This window comes from Xenopus laevis, chromosome 5L (genome assembly GCF_017654675.1).
Source record: "Xenopus laevis strain J_2021 chromosome 5L, Xenopus_laevis_v10.1, whole genome shotgun sequence".
Classification (NCBI taxonomy): Eukaryota; Metazoa; Chordata; class Amphibia; order Anura; family Pipidae; genus Xenopus; species Xenopus laevis.
The window spans coordinates 67,554,554-67,580,212 of NC_054379.1; the positions used below are offsets into that span (position 1 = coordinate 67,554,554).

Consider the following 25,659-nt stretch of genomic DNA (forward strand, 5'->3'; position numbering starts at 1 on the left):
CCCATAGACTCCATTTTATTCAGTCCAAATTGAATCCAAGTAGACTAGAAGGTATGAAGATCCAAATTACGGAAAGATACATTATCCGGAAAACACCAGGTACTAACTAGTGGAGAGAATGGGCTTTCTCTTGCCTAATTGGGGGACACAGGCACCATGGGGATGAAGATCCTGCAGCTGGAGAATGAACACTAACTTGTTAACTTCTCCTCCTGCTCTGGGCTTCATCCCCTGCCTCCTCCTGTTACTTCCAGTTTCATTAGTGTCCTCAGAAGGAGAAGACACAGAAAAGTTGTGGCTGGAGCAGGTGATCAAGGACTCCGGCCAGATCATGCCACATTAAGGGCCACTGATCCAATTCAAGAGCCCTTCCAGCTGACTGATTCTTATCTGCCCAACAGCCTTCCCGCTCTACGGAGGACTGCAGGCTTGCTCACATATCCCCCTGCGCTGGATTCCCGCTCTACGGAGGCTGCACCAGTTGTATACACCATAATATGGTGCTATACGTATGTGTTTATATATAGGTTTATATACGCTGTATGTGAAAATATATTATAGACAAATATTCTTCTTTCAGGGTGGCACATATACACCAGGAGGGCATGTCAGCTGGCTACATATGGTGAGTAGACCCTCATCCTACTACCCCTCTGATAGTAACAAAAATCCTTGCCCCTCAGGGAATGGGTTAATATTTTATGGCTGTGCGCAGGGTTAACTTGTCTGATAGCACTATGTGTAGCTCAGGGGGTTTGTGTAGGAAGCGCTCCTACATGAGACTCGACAGCGAGATCGTGGTGGTGCATTTGGTCTCCGTCGCACATTTCCCCTGGGCTCTTCTATACACGCTATCGGACAAGCAGCACACGATCCTCCCTTCGCACTAGACCCCAACAGCACAATTCAGCCGGCGCGACCTGCGCATGTGACTGGAACATATTACACAGGCAAGTCAACCTTCTCTTATGACTGCTAACCTGGTGTTTCGTGGAAGTTATTGTGGGTGCTTATGAGAAAGGGGAATTTCATTATATTCCCATCTCTTCTTCCCCCCTTCCCATCTATTCTTTTCTCACACAGAGCACATCTTACACAAGCCAAAGATCTGCCTGTCAGCCCTACCAAGGCTATCCCCTGCCTCCCCCATCTCTTAAAGAGATAGTAAAAAAAAAAAATTAAACTAATTTTATTCAGGAGCATTATGGCAGACAAAACTGAAGAGCCCAGGATACCCAAATCCTCGGCTCAAACACGGAAGACCAACCAGGTCTCTTATTTGGCATGTACTGAGTGTAAGGCCAAATTTCACTCAGCTTCGGCTGAGTCTGTGTGTGTGGACTGTAGCCCCAAGAACCCACCCTCTTCTAGCACTACTGAATCAGATTTAGTTAAGGCCTTGTCCCTCTCACTCGCTGGCATTCAAAATTTGGCCCGCATTCCCGAGACTTTAGATAAGGTCCTTGAACACCTATCTCAACCAATTGCGACTGATTGTACACCCTCAGATTCCAAATGGCCTACAACCTCCCCTCCTGACTTCTCTAGGGATCATATGCCCCGTTCTGATGAGGAAGGACAACTACAGTCAGAGGAAGAGTCTGATCAGGAACTAGATCCTGAATAAGATATACCCAGAACACAAAGGGAGGTGGAGGGCCTCATACAAGCGGTACTTTCTGCCTTAACACTGAAGATACTGTTTCTGCTGTTGAACCCGCCAAGAATATCTTTAAGACAAAAGAAGAGCTTGTCCATATTTCCAGCTTATGAGCAACTAGTAGAGATAATCAAGTCACAATGGAAGTCTCCTGACCACAGGGTTCAGATTTCCCGTAGTTTTTCTCAGACTTACCCTTTTCCACAAGAGTGCACGGAGCTATGGGCGATCACCTCTGTTGGTGGACCCCCTGTTTCCAGACTGTCTAGGAATACCACCATTCCTGTAGCTGATGCTGCAGTGTTTAAAGATCCCATCGATAATCGTCTGGAAGGTTTCTGCAAGTCTACCTTTACAGCGGCGGGAACAGCTTTTCGACCAATTTCACCATTGCCTGGGTAGCTAAGGCCATGGAAGTTTGGGTTGAACAAGCGGCTCAGTCGATAGGATCCGAAGACCCGGTTACAGACAATCTTCTTTCCCAGATTGCAGACGCCACATCCTACATCTGCGATGCAGCCAAGATGGTGGCCCAAGCCTCGGCTCAATCAATTGCCACCCGTCGTTTCCTCTGGCTGAAGACTTGGTCGGCGGACCTGACTTCAAAAAGATCCGTGGTCAGCCTCCCCTTCCAAGGAAAGCTCCTCTTCGGAGCAGAATTAGACAAGATAATATATCAGGCTACAGGCGGCAAGAGTACCCTGCTCCCTCAGACCAGAAACAGGAGAACCCAGTTTAAGAGAAGGCCATTCTTTCGGCCCTTTCGTCAGGGCCAAAGGAACAAGAATCAAAGGAGAAGACCAATTCCACTTTCCGCTCCCGTTTTCAGAACAAACAACGACCCAGCGGCATGTCCTCACGCGGCTCATCCAAGCCCTCTCAAGACAAACCCAGCACGGCATGAAGGGGTGCCCACCCCCGAAGAGATTCCTGTAGGCGTCCGCCTTCGATCCTTTCGGGAGGTGTGGACGGACAAAGTAAGGGACCGGTGGGTTCTACAGGTCTTATCACAAGGTCTCCTCATAGAGTTCACTCAACCCTCCCTCCCCACAGATTTTTCGTATCCTGTCTTCCCGTGCACGCTTCCAAAAGGGCAAAATTCCTTTCTGTCATTCAAGATCTCGCTACTGCAGGAACAATCCAACCAGTTCCAACTGCCTTCAGAGGGAAGGGCTATTATTCCAATCTGTTCACCGTCCCCAAGAAAGACGGCTCCTTAAAACCAGTTCTCTACCGCAAGTCCCTCAATCCATTCGTCAGACACTCACTTCAAGATGGAGTCCATTCAATCAGTTCTAAACTCCATGGAGGAGAATGAATTCATGACAGTAATAGATGTCAAGGATGCATACCTCCACATTCCCATCCACCCATCCCATCACAAGTTACTCAGATTTTTTGTAGACGGACAACATGGCAGTTAGTCGCTCTACCTTTCGGACTATCATCAGTCCCTCGCACCTTCACCAAGGTGACAGTGGCAACATTGGAAGTTTTACGCATTACAGGGATTGTGGTCACCCCCTATTTGGACTATCTTCTCAAAGGGTCCGTCGGCAGAAGTCGCCCACAGACACACGGCCCTTGTCCTCGACCCTAACGGACTTCGGCTGGCTGATCAACTACAACAAGTCCCATCTGGTTCCCTCGCAGTCGGTAGACTATCTAGGCCTCATCCTAGACATCAGGAAGGGGAGCGCCTTTCTTCCAAAAGAGACACGCTCCACCCTATGAGCGAGGATTCTATCCCTACAGACTTCATCCAGCATCCCACTTCGGAGTGCCATGCAAACTTAGGGACAATGGTGGTGGTATCCTTCCCAGCCATCTCATACGCACAGTTCCATACAAGGCACTTGCAACAAGCCATACTTGTCATCAGAGACAGGATCGAGAAGACCTGGAGTGACTCATAGTCCTACCAGAACTAGTCAAACACTCTCTGCTTTGGTGGTTACACCCGCACCGAACTTCTCGGGGGGAAAACCCTTTCCAAGTTATCAATGGACGGTCCTCACGACAGACGCCAGCCTTTCCGGGTGGGGAGGTGTACCGGGCCAGAAAACGGTTCAGGACCTCTGGGACTCGGAAGAAACATCGCTATCCATCAATCTCCTCGAGCCTAGAGCAATCAGATACTCTCTAGAACGGTTCACCCCATACCTCGGGGACCGTGCGGTTCGAATTCAGTCGGACAATGTCACCGCAGTGGCGTACGTAAATCACCAAGGGGGCACCAGAAGCCCCGCTGCTCTGAAGGAAGCAAGCTCCATCCTACAGTGGGCAGAGCTCCACGTGCCGGAGATCCCATTCACATACCAGGGGTAGACAACTGGATAGCCGACTACCTCAGCAGAGAGACCTTAGACCATGGAGAGTGGAGCTTACATCCCGAAGTCTTCCACTTAATTGTAGAAAGGTGTGGTCTGCCAGAGGTCGACCTCATGGCGTCTCGGGTCAATCTCAAGGTTCACAGCTTTGTGACCCACTACCGCTCGGGGTGGACGCATTGATCATTCCATGGACTTTCAACAAGGTTTACATATTCCCTCCGCTGGCCTTACTTCCCAAGGTAATCAAAACGATAAAGTGAGAGAGAACTCTAACCATTCTAGTGGCTCCATATTGGCCACGGAGAGCGTGGTTCGCAGAAGTTGTGGAGATGGCAAGGGAGGATCCGCTTCCTCTTCCACAGAGAGAAGATCTTCTCACACAAGGTCCAATTGCCTACCCGAATTCACATCAGTGGGTTTAAAACGGCTTGGCTCTTGAGACCCTGGTGCTGAAAAGAACGGCTGGTGTGAGGCCAGAGGCGCTAACCCGCAGAGGGCGGATGAGAAAGAGGTCTTATCTTTTCTGCAGGGAGGCTTTGTCTAAAGGATTGGCTTTGAGCTCTCTGAGGGTTCAGATTTCGGCCCTCTCCGTCCTTTATCAAAAGAAGTTGGCTTTGAAGACTAATGTTAGGACTTTCCTACAGGGAGCCATCTGACTTGTTCCTCCCAACAGATCTCCAGTGCCACCTTGGGATCTCTATTTGGTCCTGTTTGTGCTTCAGGAAGACCCATATGAGCCGTTAGACAAGACTCCTCTACCTTCACTCGCCGAAAAAGGTGGTTTTTCTACTGGCCATCACTTCGGCCTGCAGAGTATCTGATTTAGCTGCATTGTCGTGTAAGTCTCCATTCACCATCTTTCACAAGGATAAGGTGGTTTTTTTACGCCCCACTCCGGAATTCCTATCCAAGGTAGTTTCTGAATATCACCTGAATCAGGATTTGGTAGTCCCATCTCTGTGTCCTGAGCCTAGGAATCCCTCTGAGAGTAAGTTGCACACCCTGGATGTAGTACGAGCACTCAGAATTTATGTGGATTGTACCAAGGGTATCAGATGAGTGGATGCTCTCCTTCTCATTCCCAATGGCTCTAAGGCAGGATACAAGGCTTCTAAGGCTGCCAGTGCCAAGTGGATCCGTTCCACGATCATCAGAGTTTATGCAGTACGGGGTAGAAGACCTCCACTGAGAGTCACAGCTCGTTCTACTAGATCCGTCAGTACCTCATGGGCTCGACATCACGCATCGGTTGAACAGATATGCAGAGTGGCCACTTGGGCGTCTCATCATACCTTCACGTGATTCTACAGATTACACGCACAGGCTTTGGCCTTTGGGAGGAAGGTGTTACAGACTGTTATTACTGAGCACTGAGAGTGGGAGACAGTGTCCCGCCCTCTGGGATTGCTTTGGGACATCCCCATGGTGCCTGTGTCCCCCAATTAGGCAAGAGAGAGAGGTTTTGTACTTACCGTTAAATCTTTTTCTCTTGTCCTATATTGGGGGACACAGGCCTTCCCTCCCTGTTTCGACACTGATTTCATTATGTAAATAGTTTTTTGATTCAAATTTTTTCATTATATTAACATTTATGAGGGGTTTCTTTCGTTCCTCTTCGGTTTTGGGTTGCTATGCTCCTTCGGTAGAAACTGGAAGTAACAGGAGGAGGCAGGGGATGAAGCCCAGAGCAGGAGGAGGAGTCACAAGTTAACAAGTTAGTGTCCATTCTCCAGCTGCAGGATCTTCATCCCCATGGTGCCTGTGTCCCCCAATATAGGACAAGAGAAAAAGATTTAACGGTAAGTACAAAAATCCTTTTTGATATCTTGAAAACGTGTTCCTTTCCAAACTCTTTGTTTGAAAACAGTGTCACTTTCATCAAGGAAAGCATTATGTCAGAAAATATTAAATATGCTACCCTCCAAATGCTAGATAAGACAGTGTATGATAGTAAAAAAGTAGGAAATTACTGGCTCAATTTCATTACAAATTACTTCCTAACACATTGACACGACAGAAAACGTCAAGGGCATTTGGAGGACATAGTTTAAATGGTCTCAACTATCGAAATGTTTTTAAATGAATAATATGCCCTTTTTTAATCTTGGGGATCACTTTTTTTTTTGTTCCTATCATCTATTCTATCTTGCTTTTTCACCTTCTTTCCATTTCATACTTTATCTGTGGCACTCAATAAATCACATGGTGAAGAAAGCAATAGACCACACTGACCGTTTTTGTGATTTTAGTTTAAATGCACATACAGTTTTGACTGCTGCCGCGCACCAAAGAGGAACATCAATAGTATGCCCCTCTCTTGTCACGTCTCAAACTTACACAATTACAAACCCCACGGTTGATGCACATGGATCTGCTTATATGAGAATTTTGGAGTGGAGGTCCATCTGTCACTGTTTTGAAGCATGGAGCGGTCTTTAACATTTGATCGCCTAAAATTTTGTAAGATACTTAATTCGGTCCTGCAGTAACAAATGAGAAGCCTGAAATGTATCTCCATCTGGGAGTAAACTGAATACTTAGTGGGAGATTACGTGGTGTAAGAAACGGCAAAATAATTTCGCCAGGCATAGCAGTGTAATTTTTTTTACATGCTTTTTCTTTGAGCAGCTTCCACTGTAGTTTGTCATAAAATATCACACCTTGATAAGTTTGCCTTTCATTTTACACTGTTTTTCTGGCGGATTTTGTTTTACACAGCATAATAATAGGCTCATATAAGTAATACGGACACTAAGAAACAACTATTCAAAATATTAATATACACCAAAATTTACATGTAGGTCATGTTGAACGTTTTTAGTGTATAGGTCTGGATTTGTTAGTAATTGTTACTCCTCAACCTTTCAGTTAGAATTTCTAACACTAACTGACTACTGCTGCACACCTCATAGTGGAACATGGGGATCAGTTAGGAAATGTAACCTGGTACAAACCTTTGTCAACATTTTAAATGTTGTAACCTTCAAAAAGGTTTCATTTACAGTGTCGGTATCTCTAAGTAGAGGAGGCATTTGGTGTTGATTGGCACAAAACGATATTTGGGTTTGTAAGTGCACTACAAGCACTACTTTGGATAATAAGAAATAGAAAAGATGACATTTATTAAAATCAAAATGAATTGCTCATTATAGCAAAAAATGACAAGTTGTAACATAGGTGTTAAACGTAGACTGCCTGCACTTTATTTTGTGAGAACTAGTGAATGCACTTGCACTGTGTGTATTTCTGTTTATATCTGCATGGACTATAATGTGATGGTACAAATAACTTAAAGGGATACTGTCATGGGAAAACATGTTTTTTTTCCCCAAAATGCATCAGTTAATAATGCTGCTCTAGCAGACTTCTGCATCTGCAATTGAATATAAAAAAAAAATCTGTTTGCACTTTTGAAAAATGGATTTCAGTGCAGAATTCTGCTGGAGCAGCACTATTAACTGATGCATTTTGAAAAAAACATGTTTTCCCATGACAGTATCCCTTTAAATACATGATTACAAGTCAGTAAATCAAATATAAATTTTTTCTTTCTTTCCCCATTTTCATGCTTCAAGCGCTAGTTTATCTTCGATTGCATTGATGTGAGTTTTCTGGAGAACTACCACCTTAGGAGAAAAGAATTGTTTGTGGGACTCGAAGTTTTATTAGGCCTTAATTCTAAAATTTCATTAGTTTTAAACCAAGGAATTATTTAAGGCAACAAAACCACAAACTCTGTGGTCTGGTTGCAAAATATGGAAATTAGATCTTAAATCTATGATAGATAAAGCCTGTATATCAACCTGTAGGCACTACACTATGTGGTACGAAGTATATAAATTGTATAATTTTACATTGTATTAACATCATTGACAAGGCCAAGAGAAATGCAATATTACCCTAGAGAGAACAATGCTGCAGTGTTAAGTTTGTGTTGTAGAGTCTAACAAAGCCTGAAATGCAATGCAGAAAAAGATAATAGGTCACTTTTTGAGAGCCATAAGCACTGTGGTAACATACCTATCAATCTATCACTGTGCAGTGCATTCAGTACTGACTTTGTTGAAGTGAAGCAGCAAAAGAAAATATTTTTAAAGATATTTAAATCTTAGCTGGGCAATAAAAAAGGCAAAAAGCTGAGGATTTGTTTTAATTATGTTTAATAAGATACCACCTTAATAGACAGGTTCACAAAGGCAAGTCAAAACAAGTTCTCTCTTAACTATGTTAAGAAGTTACTAAATAGATGACAATACAACTATTTACCTCACAATAATCCAAAGGTTACACAAAAGGTTAAATTGAATAATTATACTTCTCAACCTTTCAGTTAGAATTTCCAACACTGACTACTGCTGCACAAACTACTAAATTGGCATAGTCATATAAGTTCAAAAAGCCGCAACAAGGTCCATTAACACCGAAAAGGGAAATCATTTGTATGAATACCTTGTAGTTTTACAAAGTGTGTTTGCTCCAGATTTTTTAACTATAGTTTAATTGTATAAGCTGCTGTTTAGCCATGGTGACTGGCACTCAATTAAAATAGATCTTTAATATAATGTCACAAGAAGTGGCAGTAAAAACACCCCTATTACTTCTCCACACAGTAATCCTATGGGAAACACACAACCTTTCGTGAACAAACGTCCGACTATCCTAACAGCTTTCATAGGAAGGGTAACAAGTTGACGAGCATTTTGATTGCTGTTCTTGTGTATTACCTTAGGGGCCAAAATTTTAATTTCAGGTCTCTGATAAGCCGCGTAGGATCATTCAGTGATTACAGGTTTGTATTGTTCAAATGGCATTCATGGCTCTTTGAACAGGACAGAAATTATTCCTGCATAAAATTGGACCGTTGCTGCAAAGAAATGCTGTACACAGAGCTATGGCATTTTCACTTTCTGGTATTACTGGTCATATCAGGCACCTTTAATACTACCGACTTTGATCTAGCTTGTTGGCTGTAAGTCTGTCCAACCATATGCCTGACAAGAGGCCTTCAACTCTATGGCAGAATGCATATTTACATGCTCCAACTATGAGGGGCACCAGATTTACTTTGTTTTTTCTGACCATTTGGACTGTCAAATCCTTGTTTTCATGCTGCTAGGAAATTTGTCAAAATAATTTTACATTTTTCAAGGGATGAGAATAAAAGTAATTAAGCTACTGGAAATTGAAGTGTGCATCAGTGAACCAAAAAAGTATACTATAAATTACTCATTTCATTTAGCAAAAAAAAAAACAACAAGAAAAAGTAACTAATGTGCAAAATGCATGAAGTAATAAAACTGCTTTCTATTAAACATTTCAAAAGCAAAAAAAAAAACAAGTAACCTCAACTCCTGTATACTCATTTGATAGGCTGCTACAACATTCTCAATTGAAGCCTATGAAGTGCAGTTCTAATTAACTAGTCTCACAGTTCATATACCATAACATGCTTTTGGGAGAAATGTTAAGATGTAACATGCAGAAAAGGCAAATACTGTACAGCCTGGCACATTTACACTGAATAAAACAACACACAGTTTCAACCAGACTAATCAAATTCACGATTGGTTAACACCAGTGGGGCAACCAATGTCCAGACGTAAAGCACAATACACACCCAGCTGGAGGAGATCTTCACCCAAACAGAAGGCCATTTACTGGTCATCATTTCATAGGATGAGTCAGGACTAGGAGGGGAAAAAATGTCATTACAAAAGATTGCTTACATTGCTCTCAGGAAGGAATACTGAACAACAATTAATGAAAAGCATTAAAACAAGTTATCATTTAGTTATTCCAACTAAAGTTTAGTGTTCATTCCAGTATGTACCTGTTAACTAGTGTATTTTTCTCTTTTTCCCTCCCCAACAGAGATAGAAATCTGTGCTGATACTTCTGTAAGGTTTAGCATTGTAACTGCTTTATTTTTGCCAGTACATTTGTGCTCTAAAATGTGTTTTTGGTCAGTGCTGCATTTTCTAGCAATAATACAAGTGCAAGGGAAGGGATTAAGCATATTAATGCTATTTAAGGACTCCAGTCCTTAAAGGGATACGGTCCTGTGAAAATTTTTTTTTTTCAAAATGAATCAGTTAATAGTGCTACTCCAGCAGAATTCTGCACTGAAATCCATTTCTCAAAGAGCAAACAGATTTTTTATTTTCAATTTTGAAATCTGACATGGGGCTAGACATATTGTCAATTTCCCAGCTGCCCCAAGTCATGTGACTTGTGCTCTGATAAACTTCAATCACTCTTTACTGCTGTACTGCAAGTTGGAGTGATATCACCCCCCTCCCTTTCCCCCCCAGCAGCCAAACAAAAGAACAATGGGAAGGAAACCAGATAACAGCTCCCTAACACAAGATAACAGCTGCCTGGCAGATCTAAGAACTACACTCAATAGTAAAAACCCATGTCTCACTGAGACACATTCAGTTACATTGAGAAGCAAAAACAGCAGCCTGCTAGAAAGCATTTCTCTCCTAAAGTGCAGGCACAAGTCACATGACATGGTGGAGTAGCACTATTAACTGATACGTTTTGAAAAAAAACATGTTTTCCGATGACAGGATCCCTTTAAGAGGGATATAAATGAGCTGGAGAGAGTGCAGAGACGTGCAACTAAACTGGTTGGAGGGATGGAAGACTTAAATTATGAGGGGAGACTGTCAAAGTTGGGGTTGTTTTCTCTGGAAAAAAGGCACTTGCGAGGGGACATGATTACACTTTACAAGTACATTAGAGAACATTATAGACAAATATAAGGGGACCTTTTTACCCATAAAGAGGATTACCGTACCAGAGGCCACTCCTTCAGACTAGAAGAAAAGAACTTTCATTTGAAGCAACGTAGGGGGTTCTTCACAGTGAGGTCAGTGAGGTTGTGGAATGCACTGCCGGGTAATGTGATGGCTGATTTTGTTAATGCCTTTAAGAAGTGGCTTGGATGATTTTTTGGATAGACATAATATCAAAGGCTATTGTGATACTAAATTATATAGTTAGTATGGGTATGGGTATATATAATTTATCTGAGTAGGGAGGGATGTGTGCATGGATGCTTTGTCTTTTTTCAACCCAATTTAACTATGTAACTATATTTAGAGGCATTTTGTCGTCACTAGAGGTCATGTTTACAGAGGTCAAACTCATCTAGTTTCAAAATCAAGAATTTGATACTTCCCCTTAAACATGAGGAGAGGGGTTCTTATAAAAAAAACAAAAGGAATGCAAAATATGAGGCAATCACATTATGAACGTAGTTTATTGAGATGAATCAGCTGCTACCCTTATCTTGTAACATGGTGCACATATTTAAAACATTTAACCTGCTTTCCAACAGATGACATAAAAAGAGCAGCACTGCTATCTTGGGAATAAATCTTATAAAACACCTACCTGTACCAGTTGGTGAGAGTCATCATGATATAAAGTGATGCCAGAAAAAGCATGAAGTGAAAGAAGGAATAGCTGTAAGTAACTCCATCCCTTTCATTATCCACTGCTCGGTGTGCATTATCAGAATCATCCATAGAACCCTCACTCCTTCCACCATCTTCAATTAGGGTTGATTCATCACTGGTCAGAGTGAGTTTGTTGACTTGGCTGTTGTTGGAAGTCCGAATGCTGGAGACATACAGGGAGATTAAATGATAAAACACACTGACAGAAAAAACAAGTAGTCCTTGAACAAGAAATTATAAAGTTTATTTTTAAAATCCAGCTATTAACTAAAACTCATTAACGGAGTGACATTAAAAAACTTAAGTCTGTTTTGTAAAAAGTCAAAAGCAAAAAAGTATACAAATGCATGCTTTACTTTTTATTGAAGACATAAAAAAATAGCAAAACCATATGGAGGTACTTATATCAATGTTTAAAGGAGTTACTTGGTCACTGTTAAAAAATGAGACATGTAGCATAAAACAAAAATAGAAATATTGTACTTGTAGGCAATAATAAATAATATATGGTGCTGGTTTCACTTTGTCTAAAAATTCATATCTTTAAAAATGGGCCGTTTATTGGAGCTTCCTATAGATCTAAGGCCACTGTCTGTGTGTCTTATAAGGTGTGGGTATGTCTTTATGGTCCCTGCCAGAAGCACTGTAAGAGAGTGCCCTGCAGTTACACAAAACAGGCTTCAGTTGCCTTTCAGGTCAACCTAGCTGCTGATTGGTTCATTTGCGGAGTGCATTAATACATTAACCCAAAACATGAATTTTTTAAGCACATTCCATCTATATTTGCGAATATAATGCACTGGCACATTCTTGTTTTTCACACAATATGGGGCACATTTACTAAGCTCGAGTGAAGGATTCGAATATAAAATACTTCGAATTTCAAAGTATTTTTTTGGCTACTTCGACCATAGAATAGGCTACTACGACCTTCGACTTCGATTCGAACAAAAAATCGTTAGACTATTTGATAGTCGAAGTACTGTCTCTTTAAAAAAAAACTTTTTACATACTTCGGCAGTTTAAACCTACCGAGGAACAATGTTAGCCTATGGGGACCTTCCCCATCACTTTTCTAAGCTTTTTTTGATCGAAGAAAAATACTTTGATCGATTAAAATCGTTCGATTCAAAGGATTTTATCGTTCGAATGATTTTTATTTCGAGCGATCAAAGTATTTGCGCTAAATCCTTCGCATTCGATATTCGAAGGATTTAACTTCGAGGGTCGAATTTGAGGGTTAATTAACCCTCGATAAATGTGCCCCTATGTGTCTATTAAGGTATTAGAAATGAAGAGTTACCAAGATTCTTATAATATCACTTATAGTAATACTAATCACTTTTAGCAGTGATTGTATTCAATTTATCATGCATGTAAAGTGAAACTTACTCCTTACCTTGAATACAGAACACACAACAAAAACAGCACAAGTCCTACGATGCCCTGAGCATCCCACCATTGCACAACCTTAACCTGCCCTGGAGTGCTTGTGGAATTGTAACCAATTATACTCAGCAAGCTGGGGTTGCATTTTCTGTCTGCAAGATATAGGGAAAACAACAGTTTATACAGCAGCTATGAAATGAAGATTTTTGTACAAATCAGTCTACCATTAAATTAAACACTTTAGGGATATGACGCACACTAATAACTGCTGAAAAAGGTAACATGTTTGCCTATGGATGTTAAATTGTATTTTCTAGCTCTTCAAAGTTTCTTCTCTTAAACGAGGTTCATGCATTGCCTCTCTCTTTCAGAAAACAAGACATAATGTACCAATACAAAATCATTAGCGATTCACACAGTTTCTGATTGCTTGCCTAGAATAAGCATTTCATTTCAGCAGCCTTTTGTAAATACCTGGTTCATTAGTCATTGCTGACCACGTTAGATACATGGTGTATACAGTTATCACTGAAGACTGCAGTAAACCAGACCTGGGCTGAGATTCCTTTAAAACAACACAACACAGAATTTCTCAAGTAAGGTTATAAGGATATAACAAGAAGAAGATAATGTGAGTTTGTTCTTGAGTAAGGTACAGATGAAAACAAGTATACATGTTTATGCTGATATCACACTAATACCATAAAAAGGGGGGGGGGGAATTGACATACCTGGATTTTAGGCAGAACAGACATTATTGAAACTCCAATGCACAGCAGCATATTTACACTGATGAAAGCCTTGTTTTCTGCACAACCTTCAGGGTAGGTATAATAAACATATAAAAGGACTATAGCCACCAGTGACAGAACATAGTTAAGCCCTGTGGCAGAGAGTAGAGCTGTGAAGGAGGAAATATAGAAAAAAAATACCAGTTTAAACAATGCAGTTTTTTTAAGTTTACCTGCAACATTTTTATGTTATGCATTTATTGGTGCATTAGTATTCATCTGTACACTGAGAAATAAGTAACAGTGGGTCTATTTTTCAACCACAAGATTACAGTAAAATGGGGCAATTCATGCATTCTGGATTAAGTAAGAAAACTACTCTGAGAACAAAGCCGTAATATACATACCTACATACCAGCACCTTGAGTTCCCTTCTTCCATTTTTTCCACCCAGGATTCATTCCAAGAATGGGCAAAATCAATAAGCAACACCAGTTGGATGAGGATGAAGCAGAAAGCACCACCCATGCCCACATAGAACCAAACTGTGTAAAAGAAAGAAATCAAAATGGATAATTAAAAAAAAATTCTTAGTGCTAAAGGTTTTTGGAACTGCAGTGTGAATGTATGTGAACTGCAGATGCACACCTGCCATAGTGTAGGTTGCCTTTGAGAATAAAGCAAAGGTCTACTTTACTTGGCCCTCAATCTAAAAGATGCAGGACTAACATTATTCTGAAAGATTTTCTTTATTGAGCATTTTCCATAACTTTTTTAGAGACTAGAGACAAAGAAGAAGAGAAGCTAGAAAAAGAAGAAGAAGAGAGATGGGTTCACCATTTCAGGACTAACATTATTAGTTAAAAATTATCACTGCACCCTCTTTTATAGTATACCTTTATATAAAACATGTAAGAAAAAGGGTTTCTAGTGAAATGAATATGAAAGAAAACATGACTCAATGAATTGAAGGAGGCAGTATCTTACGTTTCTCACCTGTTGTGAAGGGGCCTTCAGGAATAAAAAATGCTCCAACAGTGATTCCAACTGCTGCCGCAAATTTAAAGAACCAGAATCTGAGAAAAGCAAATTATAACAATTTTATAACTTTTATCAAGTACCAACTATTCACTAGAGAATATATGTATCGAATAGCCAGTGCCTTCACATATTTAGACTTTAGACCAGTTCTCTCATTTCAGTGAATAATAATACATCTTACACTAAAATTTAGTTTTCTGTGATATTTTTTTCACACCACAGAAAGTCAATTAATTTAATGTAGCTTTTATTTTCTAGAAGATCTTTAAATAAAATAGATACTGTCAGTACACAGCATCACAATATTCACTGTTAAAAACCTATTTCCAAATATTAAAGGGGTGGTTCAGCTTTCAGTATGTTATAGAATGCCTTATTTCTAAAAACATTGCAACTGCTTTTCATAATTTATTATTTAATAGTTGTTGAATTATTTCCCTTTGTCTTCTGACTTTTTGCAGCTTTCAAATGGAGGTCACTGACCCCAGCAGTCACTGTGAGGCTATAACTTTTATTTTATTAAGGCTATAATGTTATTTTTATTGCTTATCTTTTTAGAAGCCCTCTCTATTTATATTCCCACTACATGGTTGCTAGGAAAAATAAGGCCCTAGAAACCAGCTGATGAAATACCAAATTTGAGAATGCTGAATAAAAAGCGAAATAACTACAAAAATAAAACATGGAACCTCCTTTCTTCTAATCTCTGTGGACACCCTTGTGTCTGCTGGAAGGACCTACTGGTAAATAAAGTATTAAGAGAGTCTATTATATGGTCCCCTTCTATATTTATACATAGTTATATTTCCCCCTTAAGCGCCTGTTATCAAGCATAAACAACCCTTAAGCTGGCCATAGAAGCTCAGATATAATCGTACAAAAAGAAGTTTTGTACAATATTCGGACCTTCTGTGGCGTAATCATCCCAACAATTACGTACCATGGTGATCTGTTGTTTAGTCGATAGGAGAAGTTAGAAAATTTCTGTTCGCTAACAGATATATCTTTGCATGTATTGCCTATCTGATGATATCCATGGGTGACTGTTACTACTATTTCCAGGACATAACTTTTGTACAATTGCGGTTTGTCAATTAATGGCCAGAACATTGTCAGATTTGTTATTTTTCCTATTTAATCTTACATTTTAAATCTGAATAGTTAATTTAGATTGTGGCATTGGAATGAACAATGGGATCTGAACTTTCATTGTACTAGGAATAAAATCTCAACATCTATTGGCCAGTCTTTCTTTATAACTCAAGACTTTTCATATACTTTACCAGCTTTGTTGCCCCTCTATCGGCTCTTTCAAATTCAACAACATCCCATTTAAGCACTGGAGACCAAAACTGCATGCCGCATTCTAAATTGGACCTTGCAGTGGTTTGTTTAGGGGAATATTGACCCTGTCATCCCGCAAATCTATGGCTGCTGACTGACATTGCTTTCTACAGCCAAGTTTATTTTCTATAACATTCACAAAAACACGGACAGGCGGGAGGAAATTATGTGCCACCCCAACCCTCCTGCACTACAATTATTGTAGTGCATTTCGGCACCAAAATCTACTTCCTGTGCCTATGCCCAGGCTGACGCAATAGCTCCCGGTGCAGTCACAGAAGACTGAATCTTGCACTGCACATAAATGAAGGCTGAGACTCAGCCCTTTGCACCCCTTCTCAGATCCTGGATTAAATTAACTAGGCCACATAGTTTTGTATAATCTAAACTGATACATTACTTACAATACCCACATCTAAATCATTACAAGTTAAATAAAAGTGGACCCAATACAGAACCATGTGGGACCCCACTAAGAACCTCCTCCAAGTAAAGAATATACCATTGGCAACCACCCTCTGCACACAATTTTGTAGCCATTTTTCTATCAAAGCATAACCAATAACAAAAGTTCAGAAAGCAGTTTGTGGGGCACCTTTATTAAATGTGAAATCCACTGCAACCCCACTATTCTAACCGCTTACCTCATCATAAAAAGCAATCAAGTTTGTCTGACATGACCTATCCATCATAAACCCATGCTGATTACTGCTCATAATGTCATCTCCAGAACATAAATTTGAATGCATTTCCTTAACTACAAATAATTTGCCCAACACAGATGTCAACGTTATGGGCCTATATCTGCCCTTTTGAGACTGTAATTCCTTTTTTAAATATTGGAATTTCATCCAATTTAAAGGTACCACACCAGATGAACACGATTCAGAGAAATAAAGGCCTGGCTAAAACTGAACTAAGTTCCTAACAGATGGTGTATTCCATGTAGCTAGCACTAGTGCCTTGTGCACATTAATTTTGAATAAACCTTTATGTACTATATGCTCTGTCAACCATTGACTTGAATGAACTGAGCCATCTGTGCCCCTATTGGGTGGATCTTGAAATTCTGATTCTTCTGTTGCATACACTAAAAAAAGAACTGATTTAGAACATTCACCTTTTCGGTATCCATTATAATCAATATTCTGGTAAAAAGTTATTACTAAAGTCACTATTGTGATTTGGTATGTATCACCAACCATCTCTGCAAGTGTCTTACCCATTATGCAAAGAAGCACGGGGATCCTGGCTGCTCTTCACTTTTATCATAAGTAAGGAAAAAAGTAGAAAAAACATGGCCATTCCAAAGCAAACCCGGTACACAGCCTTGTAGCCAACAAGCACATCACAGTTAACGTGACCGCTAATTCCTGGTATTGAGGAACCCATCCCATCATCACAAAAGCCAGGTATCTGTAACAGAAATTCAGTCAAGCAAATCAGCGGAGAAGTTAAATGTATCTACTTGCTGGCACAAAAAACATTATCATTGCTTTCAAAAAAAGAATACAGGACAACTACGAAACATGTATTCAATGATTCATTGTGAGCATATTTGTATTCATACTTAGGAACAAAACTGTAGTTGATGCAGGAGTCGTAAATCCTGCCAACATTAAACTAGAATTTATTGACAACTAATTAACCAAGCTTTTTAAGATGTACCTTTTTGTAAAAAGTAAAAACCATCCACAGCTCAAATAACTACTGGGAGAAGGGAGAAACATGGCGTGCCACTTGACATTATGGGTCAAATGTACTGAGGTTTTTTTTTTTTTAATTTAAACGATCAAAAAATAAATTAATTTTTACTCCCAGTGAATTCAAATTTCTTCTAACCTTCTTTAGTTGTTCCTCCATTCCTGGTATCAGCATCACACATGCAACTGCCACTCCAATAAGCAAAAAGAAGGCATAGATGAGCCGGGTAACTGTTGAGTTGTTTCCACTGGGACAGCATCGGCACAGCAGGCATGGGGCACTTCCACAAAGACATGGAATCTAGAGAAAAAAGTTCACAGTTAAGTGGATACTTTGATGCAGTGAGCACTGCTCTGCAGCTACAAAAAAAACGACACATAAGATTAAAGGGGAAGTATACATCTAAGCACGGTATGAACCACCTGCTGTTTGAACTTGTTGGTATTTGAACAATAAAAATTATATAAGATATTAACTGATCAACGTTAACTTGAACTAATACAGGGAGGGAAGGCCTGTGTCCCCCAATGTAGGACAAGAGAAAAGGATTTAACGGTAAGTACAAAAATCTATTTTTCTCTTGCCTAGATTGGGTGATACAGGCACCATGGGGACGTCCCAAAGCTACCCATGAGGGTGGGACTTTCTACCCCTTGTTTTCCGGGAATAACCGCCTGCAACACTTTCCTGCCGAAGCTCACTTCGGCTGAGGAGAATGTATGCACCTTGTAGAATTTGGAAAAGGTGTGTGTGGATGACCACACTGCAGCCCTACAGACCTGTTCTGCTGAAGCCTGGTGGCGAACCGCCCAAGAAGTGCTGAGCGAAGAAGAAGAATGAGCTGAACCCGGAAGGGTGTGGCATTACCTCGTACCTCATAGGCCTTCAAGATTGTTGACTTAATCCATCTTGCATTGGTGGCCTTAGATGCCTTAAGGCTTTTCCGTGGTCCTTCTGGTAAGACAAAGAGGTTGCCTAGCTTCCTTCTACTCTTGGTAGCCCTGGTGTATGTTCTGAGAGAACGAACCACATCTACGTTATGTAACTGTTCCAAATTTGTCTTTGGTTCAGGACAAGATGAAGGAACCACCAGGTCCTGGTTAAGATGGAACTCTGACACCACCTTCGGAAGAAAATCCAGAGTAGGTCTCAACACCGCCTTGTCCTTGTGAAAAATCAAAAATGGTGGACGACAAGATAGAGCTGCTAGTTCTGAAACTCGTCTAGCCGAAGTGATGGCTAATAGAAAACTACCTTAAGAGTCAGCAGAGGTAATGGAATTGAATCCAATGGCTCGAACGGTTGCTCCTGCAATATGGAAAGTACCATATTGAGATCCCAGGGAGGGATTGTATGACGTATGGAGGTATCATCCTCAATGCTCCCTGGAGGAAGGTCTTGATGTTGGGCAGCATTGCAAGCTGCTGCTGAAAAAGGATAGATAAGGCTGAAACCTGAACATTCAGTGAGCTGAGTGACAGCCCTTTTTTCTAAACCCTCCTGAAGGAATAACAATAGGCTACTTTCGTCCCAAGACTATGGATCTTTGGCTTTAGATTTTCACCTGGATATGAATGTCCTCCATACCATGTGGTAGATGCATGCGGAGACGGGCTTTCTGGCCCTTAGTAAGGTCGGTATGGCCTTTTTCGGAACTCCTGATCTGGCTAGGATTATGGCTTCAAGTGTCATGCCGTTAAAGCCAGCCATGGTGAACTCGGGTGGAGGATCAGTCCCTGAGATAACAGATCTATTCTGTCTGGAAGGTGTAAAGGTGTATCCGCTGATAAACTTCAGGGATATGAACTGCGGAGATAGCTGGTACTGTGTTTTACACCCACAGAAGAATTTGATGTGCCTCTGCGAGGGCCGCTTGACTCCTTGTGCCTCCTTGGTGGTTGATGTAAGCTACCGCTGTCACATTGTCTGACTGTATTCTTACAGGTAGATCTTTGAAGTCTGGATCCAAAGTTTCAAAAGAAAACCAGCGCTCACAGCACGAGGTCAGGTTCATGGAGAAAATAAACTTTGGATCCTTGCTTTGAGTCTGAGGGAGAACAGACACACAATATACCGGCAGAAGAAGTGGACAACCAGAATCCTTGAGATCTTGAAGTCTGCCTGACCATTGGAGCAATTACAGGTAGATTGCTCTTAATTCCAGGATGTTGATGGGGAGTAGTTCTTTCTGTGACCAATGTCCCTGTACTGTTTGGTCTCACAATACTTCTCCCCAACCTTGTAGACTGGCATCTGTTGTGATGACTGTCCACTGGTGATTGGGGAAGGGTTTTCCTGACTGATGTGGTGTTGGTCAAAGCCACCAATTGATAGTTCCTCCTCTGGTGTTGGAGTAACAGTCTCTGTAAGGCTCTGGTGTGGAGCTGCGCATATGGAATTGCAGGATGACACTATAGTCCCCAGCACACTCATGGCAATCGTAAAGGTACCTGATCCACTTTCTGCAGAGCTGACAGGAGCCCCTGCATTGAGGTAATCTTGGATTGGGGGAAGGAAGGCTCTTCCCAATGAAGAATTTAGATCAAGCCCTAAATATTCTGTACTCTGAGAAGGTATGAATCGAGATTTTTGGAAGTTTATCTGCCAGCCTAACAGCATTAGTGTCTGGAGAAGAGTTGCGGCCAGTGCCATGGAACGGGCCTTTACCAGTTGGTCGTCCAGGTATGGTATGACACTGACTCCCTGCAGTCGCAGGTCCTCTAGAGCCGCAGCCATGACCTTTGTGAATACCCTTGAAACAGAGGATAGTCTGAAGGGGAGTGCCAGGAATTGTCAATGTTCTCCTGCCACTGAAAAGCGAAGGAACCGGTGGTGGTCGGGATGTATGAGGACATGCAGGTATGCATCTATGATGTCGATCACCGCCATGAAATCCTCTAAGTCCAGGGACATTAGGACTGACTGGATGGATTCCATCTTGAAGTGGTGCTTCTTTACATGGTCGTTTAGTGCCTTTAGGTCTAGCACCGGGCGAAAAGATCCATCCTTTTTGGGTACTATAAACAGGTTTAAGTAGAAACCGAAGCCCCTTTCCCTTTGAGGGACCGCCATTACTTCCGCAGAGGCGGTCAGGGCGTGTGGAACCCCTTGGAACGCTGAGTGCCTGGGTTCTCCGCTAGGGAGCCTTGAGATGGAAAATCACCTCGGAGGTAGCTGAGTGAATTCTATGAGATAGATATGATCTGTAGGACCCAGGGGTCCAGTACTCTCTGCCGTCACACCTCCCGAAAGTGAATTAAGCATCCGCCTAAGGGTAAGCTTTCGGGGGTGGGCACCTCCTCATGCGGAGGCTGTTTTGTCCTGTGCGGGCTTAGGTGCTGCTCTGCTTCCTGACCAAGAAGTGCTCTGCCTTGACTGGAATCTGGGGCGGGTTGGAGCTTGTTGTTTTTCGTGTTGACCTCTGGCTCTGATTTTGGCGAAAGGGACGAAAAAATGGTTGCCTTTTGAAGGTAGTCCTCTTGGGTCTGTTTTGCAGAAGTAAAGTGCTCTTGCCTCCTGTAGCTTGAGAATTTACCTTCTCTGTTCAGCGCCAAAAAGTTGTTTTCCGACAATGGGAGACCAAGTAGAGACCACTTCAAGGTAAGATCTGTTGACCAGTTCTTTAGCCAAAGGAAACATCTGGCTGCAATGAATTATGCCGAAGCCCTTGAGACGAGCTTAGCCGCGTCCAGGACTGCTACGCAAATATTTATGTTTGTGTCCGCTATCGGAGCTAGAAAGAGGTCTGTGGAGGGGTCTTCTGAGCCATGAGTTGGGCCACCTGTTCCACCCAAACCTCCATTGACCTGGATACCCATGGGGTGGCAAAAATAGGTCAGAGAGTTGTAAAAATCGACTTGCAGAAACCCTCAAGACGTTTGTCGATAGGATCGTTAAAGGAATGGTGGTTGTCTTTTACAATCTCGAGACCGGTCGGTCCACTGCTGGGGGTGAAGACCAAGGTCTATACAGTAAAAAGATAAGTATGAGTAAAGCGCTTGGAAAATTGGACTCTATGGTCTGGCGTTTTCCATTGTGCTTTAACAATGTCATCCAGCTGTTCATAGGCTGGAAAGACACAAGAAGGCTTCTTTTGCCTCCTGAAAATGTTTTTGGTTGGCTCTGCTAAAGGTGGGGTGTTCCTGAATAAGGCTCTCGACCTCTCATTGTGATCTAGAGGTATCCTGATCCTATTCATCTGCGGATGGGATCTGTCCCTCTTCCCGATGCCTCTTCCTGTTCATCAGGCAAAACAGGGGGGGAAAGGGGAGGTCGCTTTGTGGCCGACTGCTGAGCGACCGGTCTGTGAGGCTGTGTAGATAGGTGCTGTAGGACCTTATCTAGAGTCTCTGGAATTCTGGCTAGGTTTTGTAGACCCGCTAGAGATAGAGCGCACACCAATTCAGAATCCGAGCTCGTTTGATTAGCCGTAGCTGTCGCAGAGCTGGCTGGTAGGGCTGTGTGGGATTGTAATTGAGCAGTGACTGCTGCAGTCTTACAGGCTTCACATATTGGCTCAGCCGAAACACTAGCAAATTTAAGTCTGCAAGTAGCCTATGCCAAATACTAAATTGCATTGGTGGTACATGCAGTTGCCTGCTTGGGAAGGGACTGGTCATCTGCCCTGCCCGTCATGGCTATACTATGTATAGTGCCACCCAGTAAGTAAAGATATTGGGGAATATTAGGAGGGTCCAGAGGAGTGAACCGCCTCTCCCTTAGATTACGATCTGTGGAGACAGAGGGAAGTAGTGAAAAACCCCACAGTAGGTCCCATAGAGAGAGGGAAGTGTTAATCCCCTAGAGAAAGAGTAAGGGAAGCGTAACTACCTATTCACCAAGGTAGGAAGGAATGGTGCCTTGTTCTTCTCTGTGAGAGACAGTGGGGCTCATTTATCAACACTGGGCAAATTTGCCCATGGGCAGTTAGCTATAGCAACCAATCAGTGATTACTTTTTAAAGCCAGCTGCAAGTAGAACAATGAATGCAGCTATTTGATTGGTTACTGCCCATGGGCAAATTTGCCCTGTGTTGATAAATGACCCCCAGTGAGGCTAGAAACGCTCAGTACTGGAGAGAGATGCGGATCCAAAATGGCCGTCAGAGAGGTTTCCCGGGCTTTGGTATAGTACCTTAGTAAGATGACGCCCGTGAGGTGCGTGTGCAGTCACACATGCAAAATGAAATAGGCGCATCGCCAGATAGTGGCGCAAAAGGTCGCTGGGGATGGGACTGAGAACCTGTGAGGAAGGTAAAAATGCAGTTACAGGCACAAGAGGGAGACAGATAGAAGAAGCTGTGTCCTATGTCCCCCTGTAGGGAATTCTCCATCAGAGAATAGAAGTGAAACTAATGTGCCTAGGGAAATCTTTGTCAGAGAATAGCAGTGAAAGTGAAACTAAATGCCTTTCTGCAGAGCTGACAGGCAGCATGTAATGGGGGGAGGGAGGAGGGAATTGACTTACCTCTTGTGCCAGCCAGGAATGCTCAATAAAAGGTATACCCTCCGTTGTGGCTACTGGTGCAGCCTCCGGAGAGCGGGAACCAGGTGCCCAGGGTAGTGTGGGGGGGAGCTCCCCAGCCTGCAGCCTCCGTAGAGCGGGAAGGCTATAGAGCATCTTCAGATCAGACGTCCTTGGCTGGAGGGGTTCTGGAAGAGAAACACTGACCCCCAGTAGTGGCATGATACTTAAATCTGTACCATTGCTCCCAGCCACGAAGCGTCCATCGTCCTTCTGAGGACACTAAAAGAAAACTGAGGATTGAGGAGGTAGGCGGGGAAGAAGCCCAGAGCAGGAGTTGGAGGAGCCACTTTAACCTTTTAGTGTCCTTTCTCCAAGCAACAGGATCTTCATCCCATGGTGCCTGTCCCCCAATCTAGGCAAGAGAAAATCCAAATAGTCCTCCATTGTAAAATACATTCAGTAAACACCTTCTTAAAGGGCAACCACAGTACCAGCTGTAATTCTCATGGGCAGTGGCCCTATGCAGATTAAGTGAATGATGTGTATTACTCTGTAGACACTTTTAGAATTCCAATTAAAAATATTCATGTCATCATTATGTCAAAATCTACTTGCCATCATTAGATGACAAGAATGAACCAGGTGCTTTATACATGACTCGGAAAATACACATTTCTCTGTGCAAGCAAATATAGTTAATAAATATAGTTAATAAATATAGTTAGTAAATTGGTAACTGAATATTATTACTCTTGCATAAATTAAAGTTAAAAACCATCTTTATTACATATCCATTAAAATCTACACTAACCCAATACAATTAGCTTTAAGTCAGCTGTGCCCAATGCATCATTACATAAATAATTGTGTTTTGATGCAAGTCAGGCGCAAGAAGCACCTTGCATTTCCAGAAAAAATGTTACACTTACTACTATAACTTTGGAACAGTTGCAGTAGTAAATGATCTCCAAAATTACCTTTTTGCACCTTTTTCTGAGGGAAGTTTACAGGCAATAATGTGCATTTACAATGAGCAGGCCAGCAGTACTTGACTAAAACAAATTTAATTTCTGTGATATGCAGCCAAGCCCCATATACAGAAAACTGCACATCTGATCTTTACTACCACATGACTGCTGCGCGATTCAGTGACCTCTTGTAAGTTATTACATTTTCATTATTTAATTTCAGTAACAAAATAAATACTACACTGGATATTGCAGTCATGGGAAATATAATTTGTTTAGCAGAGGAGACAGTAAAAATGACTAACCCAACTAACACACTAACAATGTCTAAGTATAATGTTCAACAGTTAAGCTCCCCATAGACGCGACGATTCTTCTTGCCGAACGTTCAATTTTAGGGAAGCCCGACCAATCCTTCGAAATTATCGTGCGGTTAGTGGGATTCGAACGATCGTACATCTTACGATTTTTCGGCTGACATCTGTCAGGAAATTGATCGGCCAGGTCAAAAAATCTTTGTCGGTCCCAGTGCAATCTATCTATGTTTGTAGGGCCAAGCAGGCAGCTCCCCTTTGTTTTCCTGGCAAATTGGTCTTTTTAGTTGATGGTAAATTGGTACGATCGTCCTGAGAAGATCGTGGTCTCACGATCAGGATCTGATCTTTTAAAAATCTCAACGTCTATGGCCAGCTTAAGTGTGATCGGTATGATACTAAAAAGTTAAAGTTCAGCCTGTAAAAGATTACAGGCAAGAGAAACAGATCTGTTTGTTTTGTAGCCAAACAGATGTATTATATGATGCCTGTGCCACCAAATACTATATATCTGATAATGCTTGACAGAGATTTCAAACGTTATGAGTATGACAAAAGAAAAAAAAAGAAAAAAAAGCTAAAAAACGCATGTCATTCAGATATTTTGCAATAAATCTAGAATCCCCTGCACATGCTTCACAAAAGGTCAGTAAACGAAAGAACAATCAGCAAATTATTTGGGTGTGAAAACAGAGGCTGTAACAAGTCTACTATGACAAAGTGTCATTGCTGCAGGAAACCGAAGCATTCAAATGGAACCTAACTAGGAGCAAATGATCCTAACAAAAATAATGTAAACCTTTCAAAAACCCGTTCCCAGAAAGCCCAGCGGTCCCATACTAAAACAATTGTGGGTTAACACCACCCATATTGTCCCATGTAACTGTGATGTGGCTATCATGATCACGTACTATAGGAAATGATCTATTTTCCCCCAGAAAGCATAGAGCATTCATTACCCAACTAGCCGCAGTGCAGAGTCCCAAGACGCCTCCCATGTTGCTCTCTTGATGCGGTCTAATAAAAATTCTCTTTTGCTTGTTTACAAAACAGACAGCTGACTTGGGTGGGGACAACTGGAATCGTCACTTCCAGTATTATGTAGCAATGGCAGTGAGCTGCATGTCACATGTAACAGGAAATAAAGAAAGGAAGGAAGGAGGTTAGGGTTTACGGTGGCCATGTTAGGACATCCTCAGGAGAACTCGCTCTCTGGCATGAGATCTCCACTGGCTAAGAATGC

General features: G+C 41.8%; 1 protein-coding gene across 1 annotated transcript; it reads right to left on the reverse strand.

The window, feature by feature from the left end:
• Positions 1 to 8,136: 8,136 nt before the first annotated feature.
• Positions 8,137 to 25,552, reverse strand: serinc1.1.L (serine incorporator 1, gene 1 L homeolog). The gene is made up of 10 exons (XM_018263215.2): positions 25,376 to 25,552; positions 17,807 to 17,968; positions 17,187 to 17,380; positions 14,576 to 14,655; positions 13,987 to 14,124; positions 13,580 to 13,749; positions 13,323 to 13,413; positions 12,859 to 13,000; positions 11,395 to 11,622; positions 8,137 to 9,680 (listed from the first exon to the last, which is right to left on the reverse strand). Exons 1-10 carry the CDS (start codon positions 25,412 to 25,414, stop codon positions 9,542 to 9,544), a joined length of 1,383 nt encoding a protein of 460 aa, XP_018118704.1. The 5' UTR covers positions 25,415 to 25,552; the 3' UTR covers positions 8,137 to 9,541.
• Positions 25,553 to 25,659: the final 107 nt, after the last annotated feature.

Excerpts from the sequence above, each read along its gene's own strand:
- serinc1.1.L (XM_018263215.2), bottom strand. The coding sequence starts at position 25,414 with ATGGGAGGCGTCTTGGGACTCTGCACTGCGGCTAGTTGG. Across the intron at positions 14,656-17,186 it reads CGTGCTTCTTTGCATAATGG|ATTCTGGTTCTTTAAATTTG; the intron begins GTAAGACACTTG and ends TGCTTTTCTCAG. Across the intron at positions 13,414-13,579 it reads CTGTTCTGCCTAAAATCCAG|GAATCTCAGCCCAGGTCTGG; the intron begins GTATGTCAATTC and ends GTTGTTTTAAAG.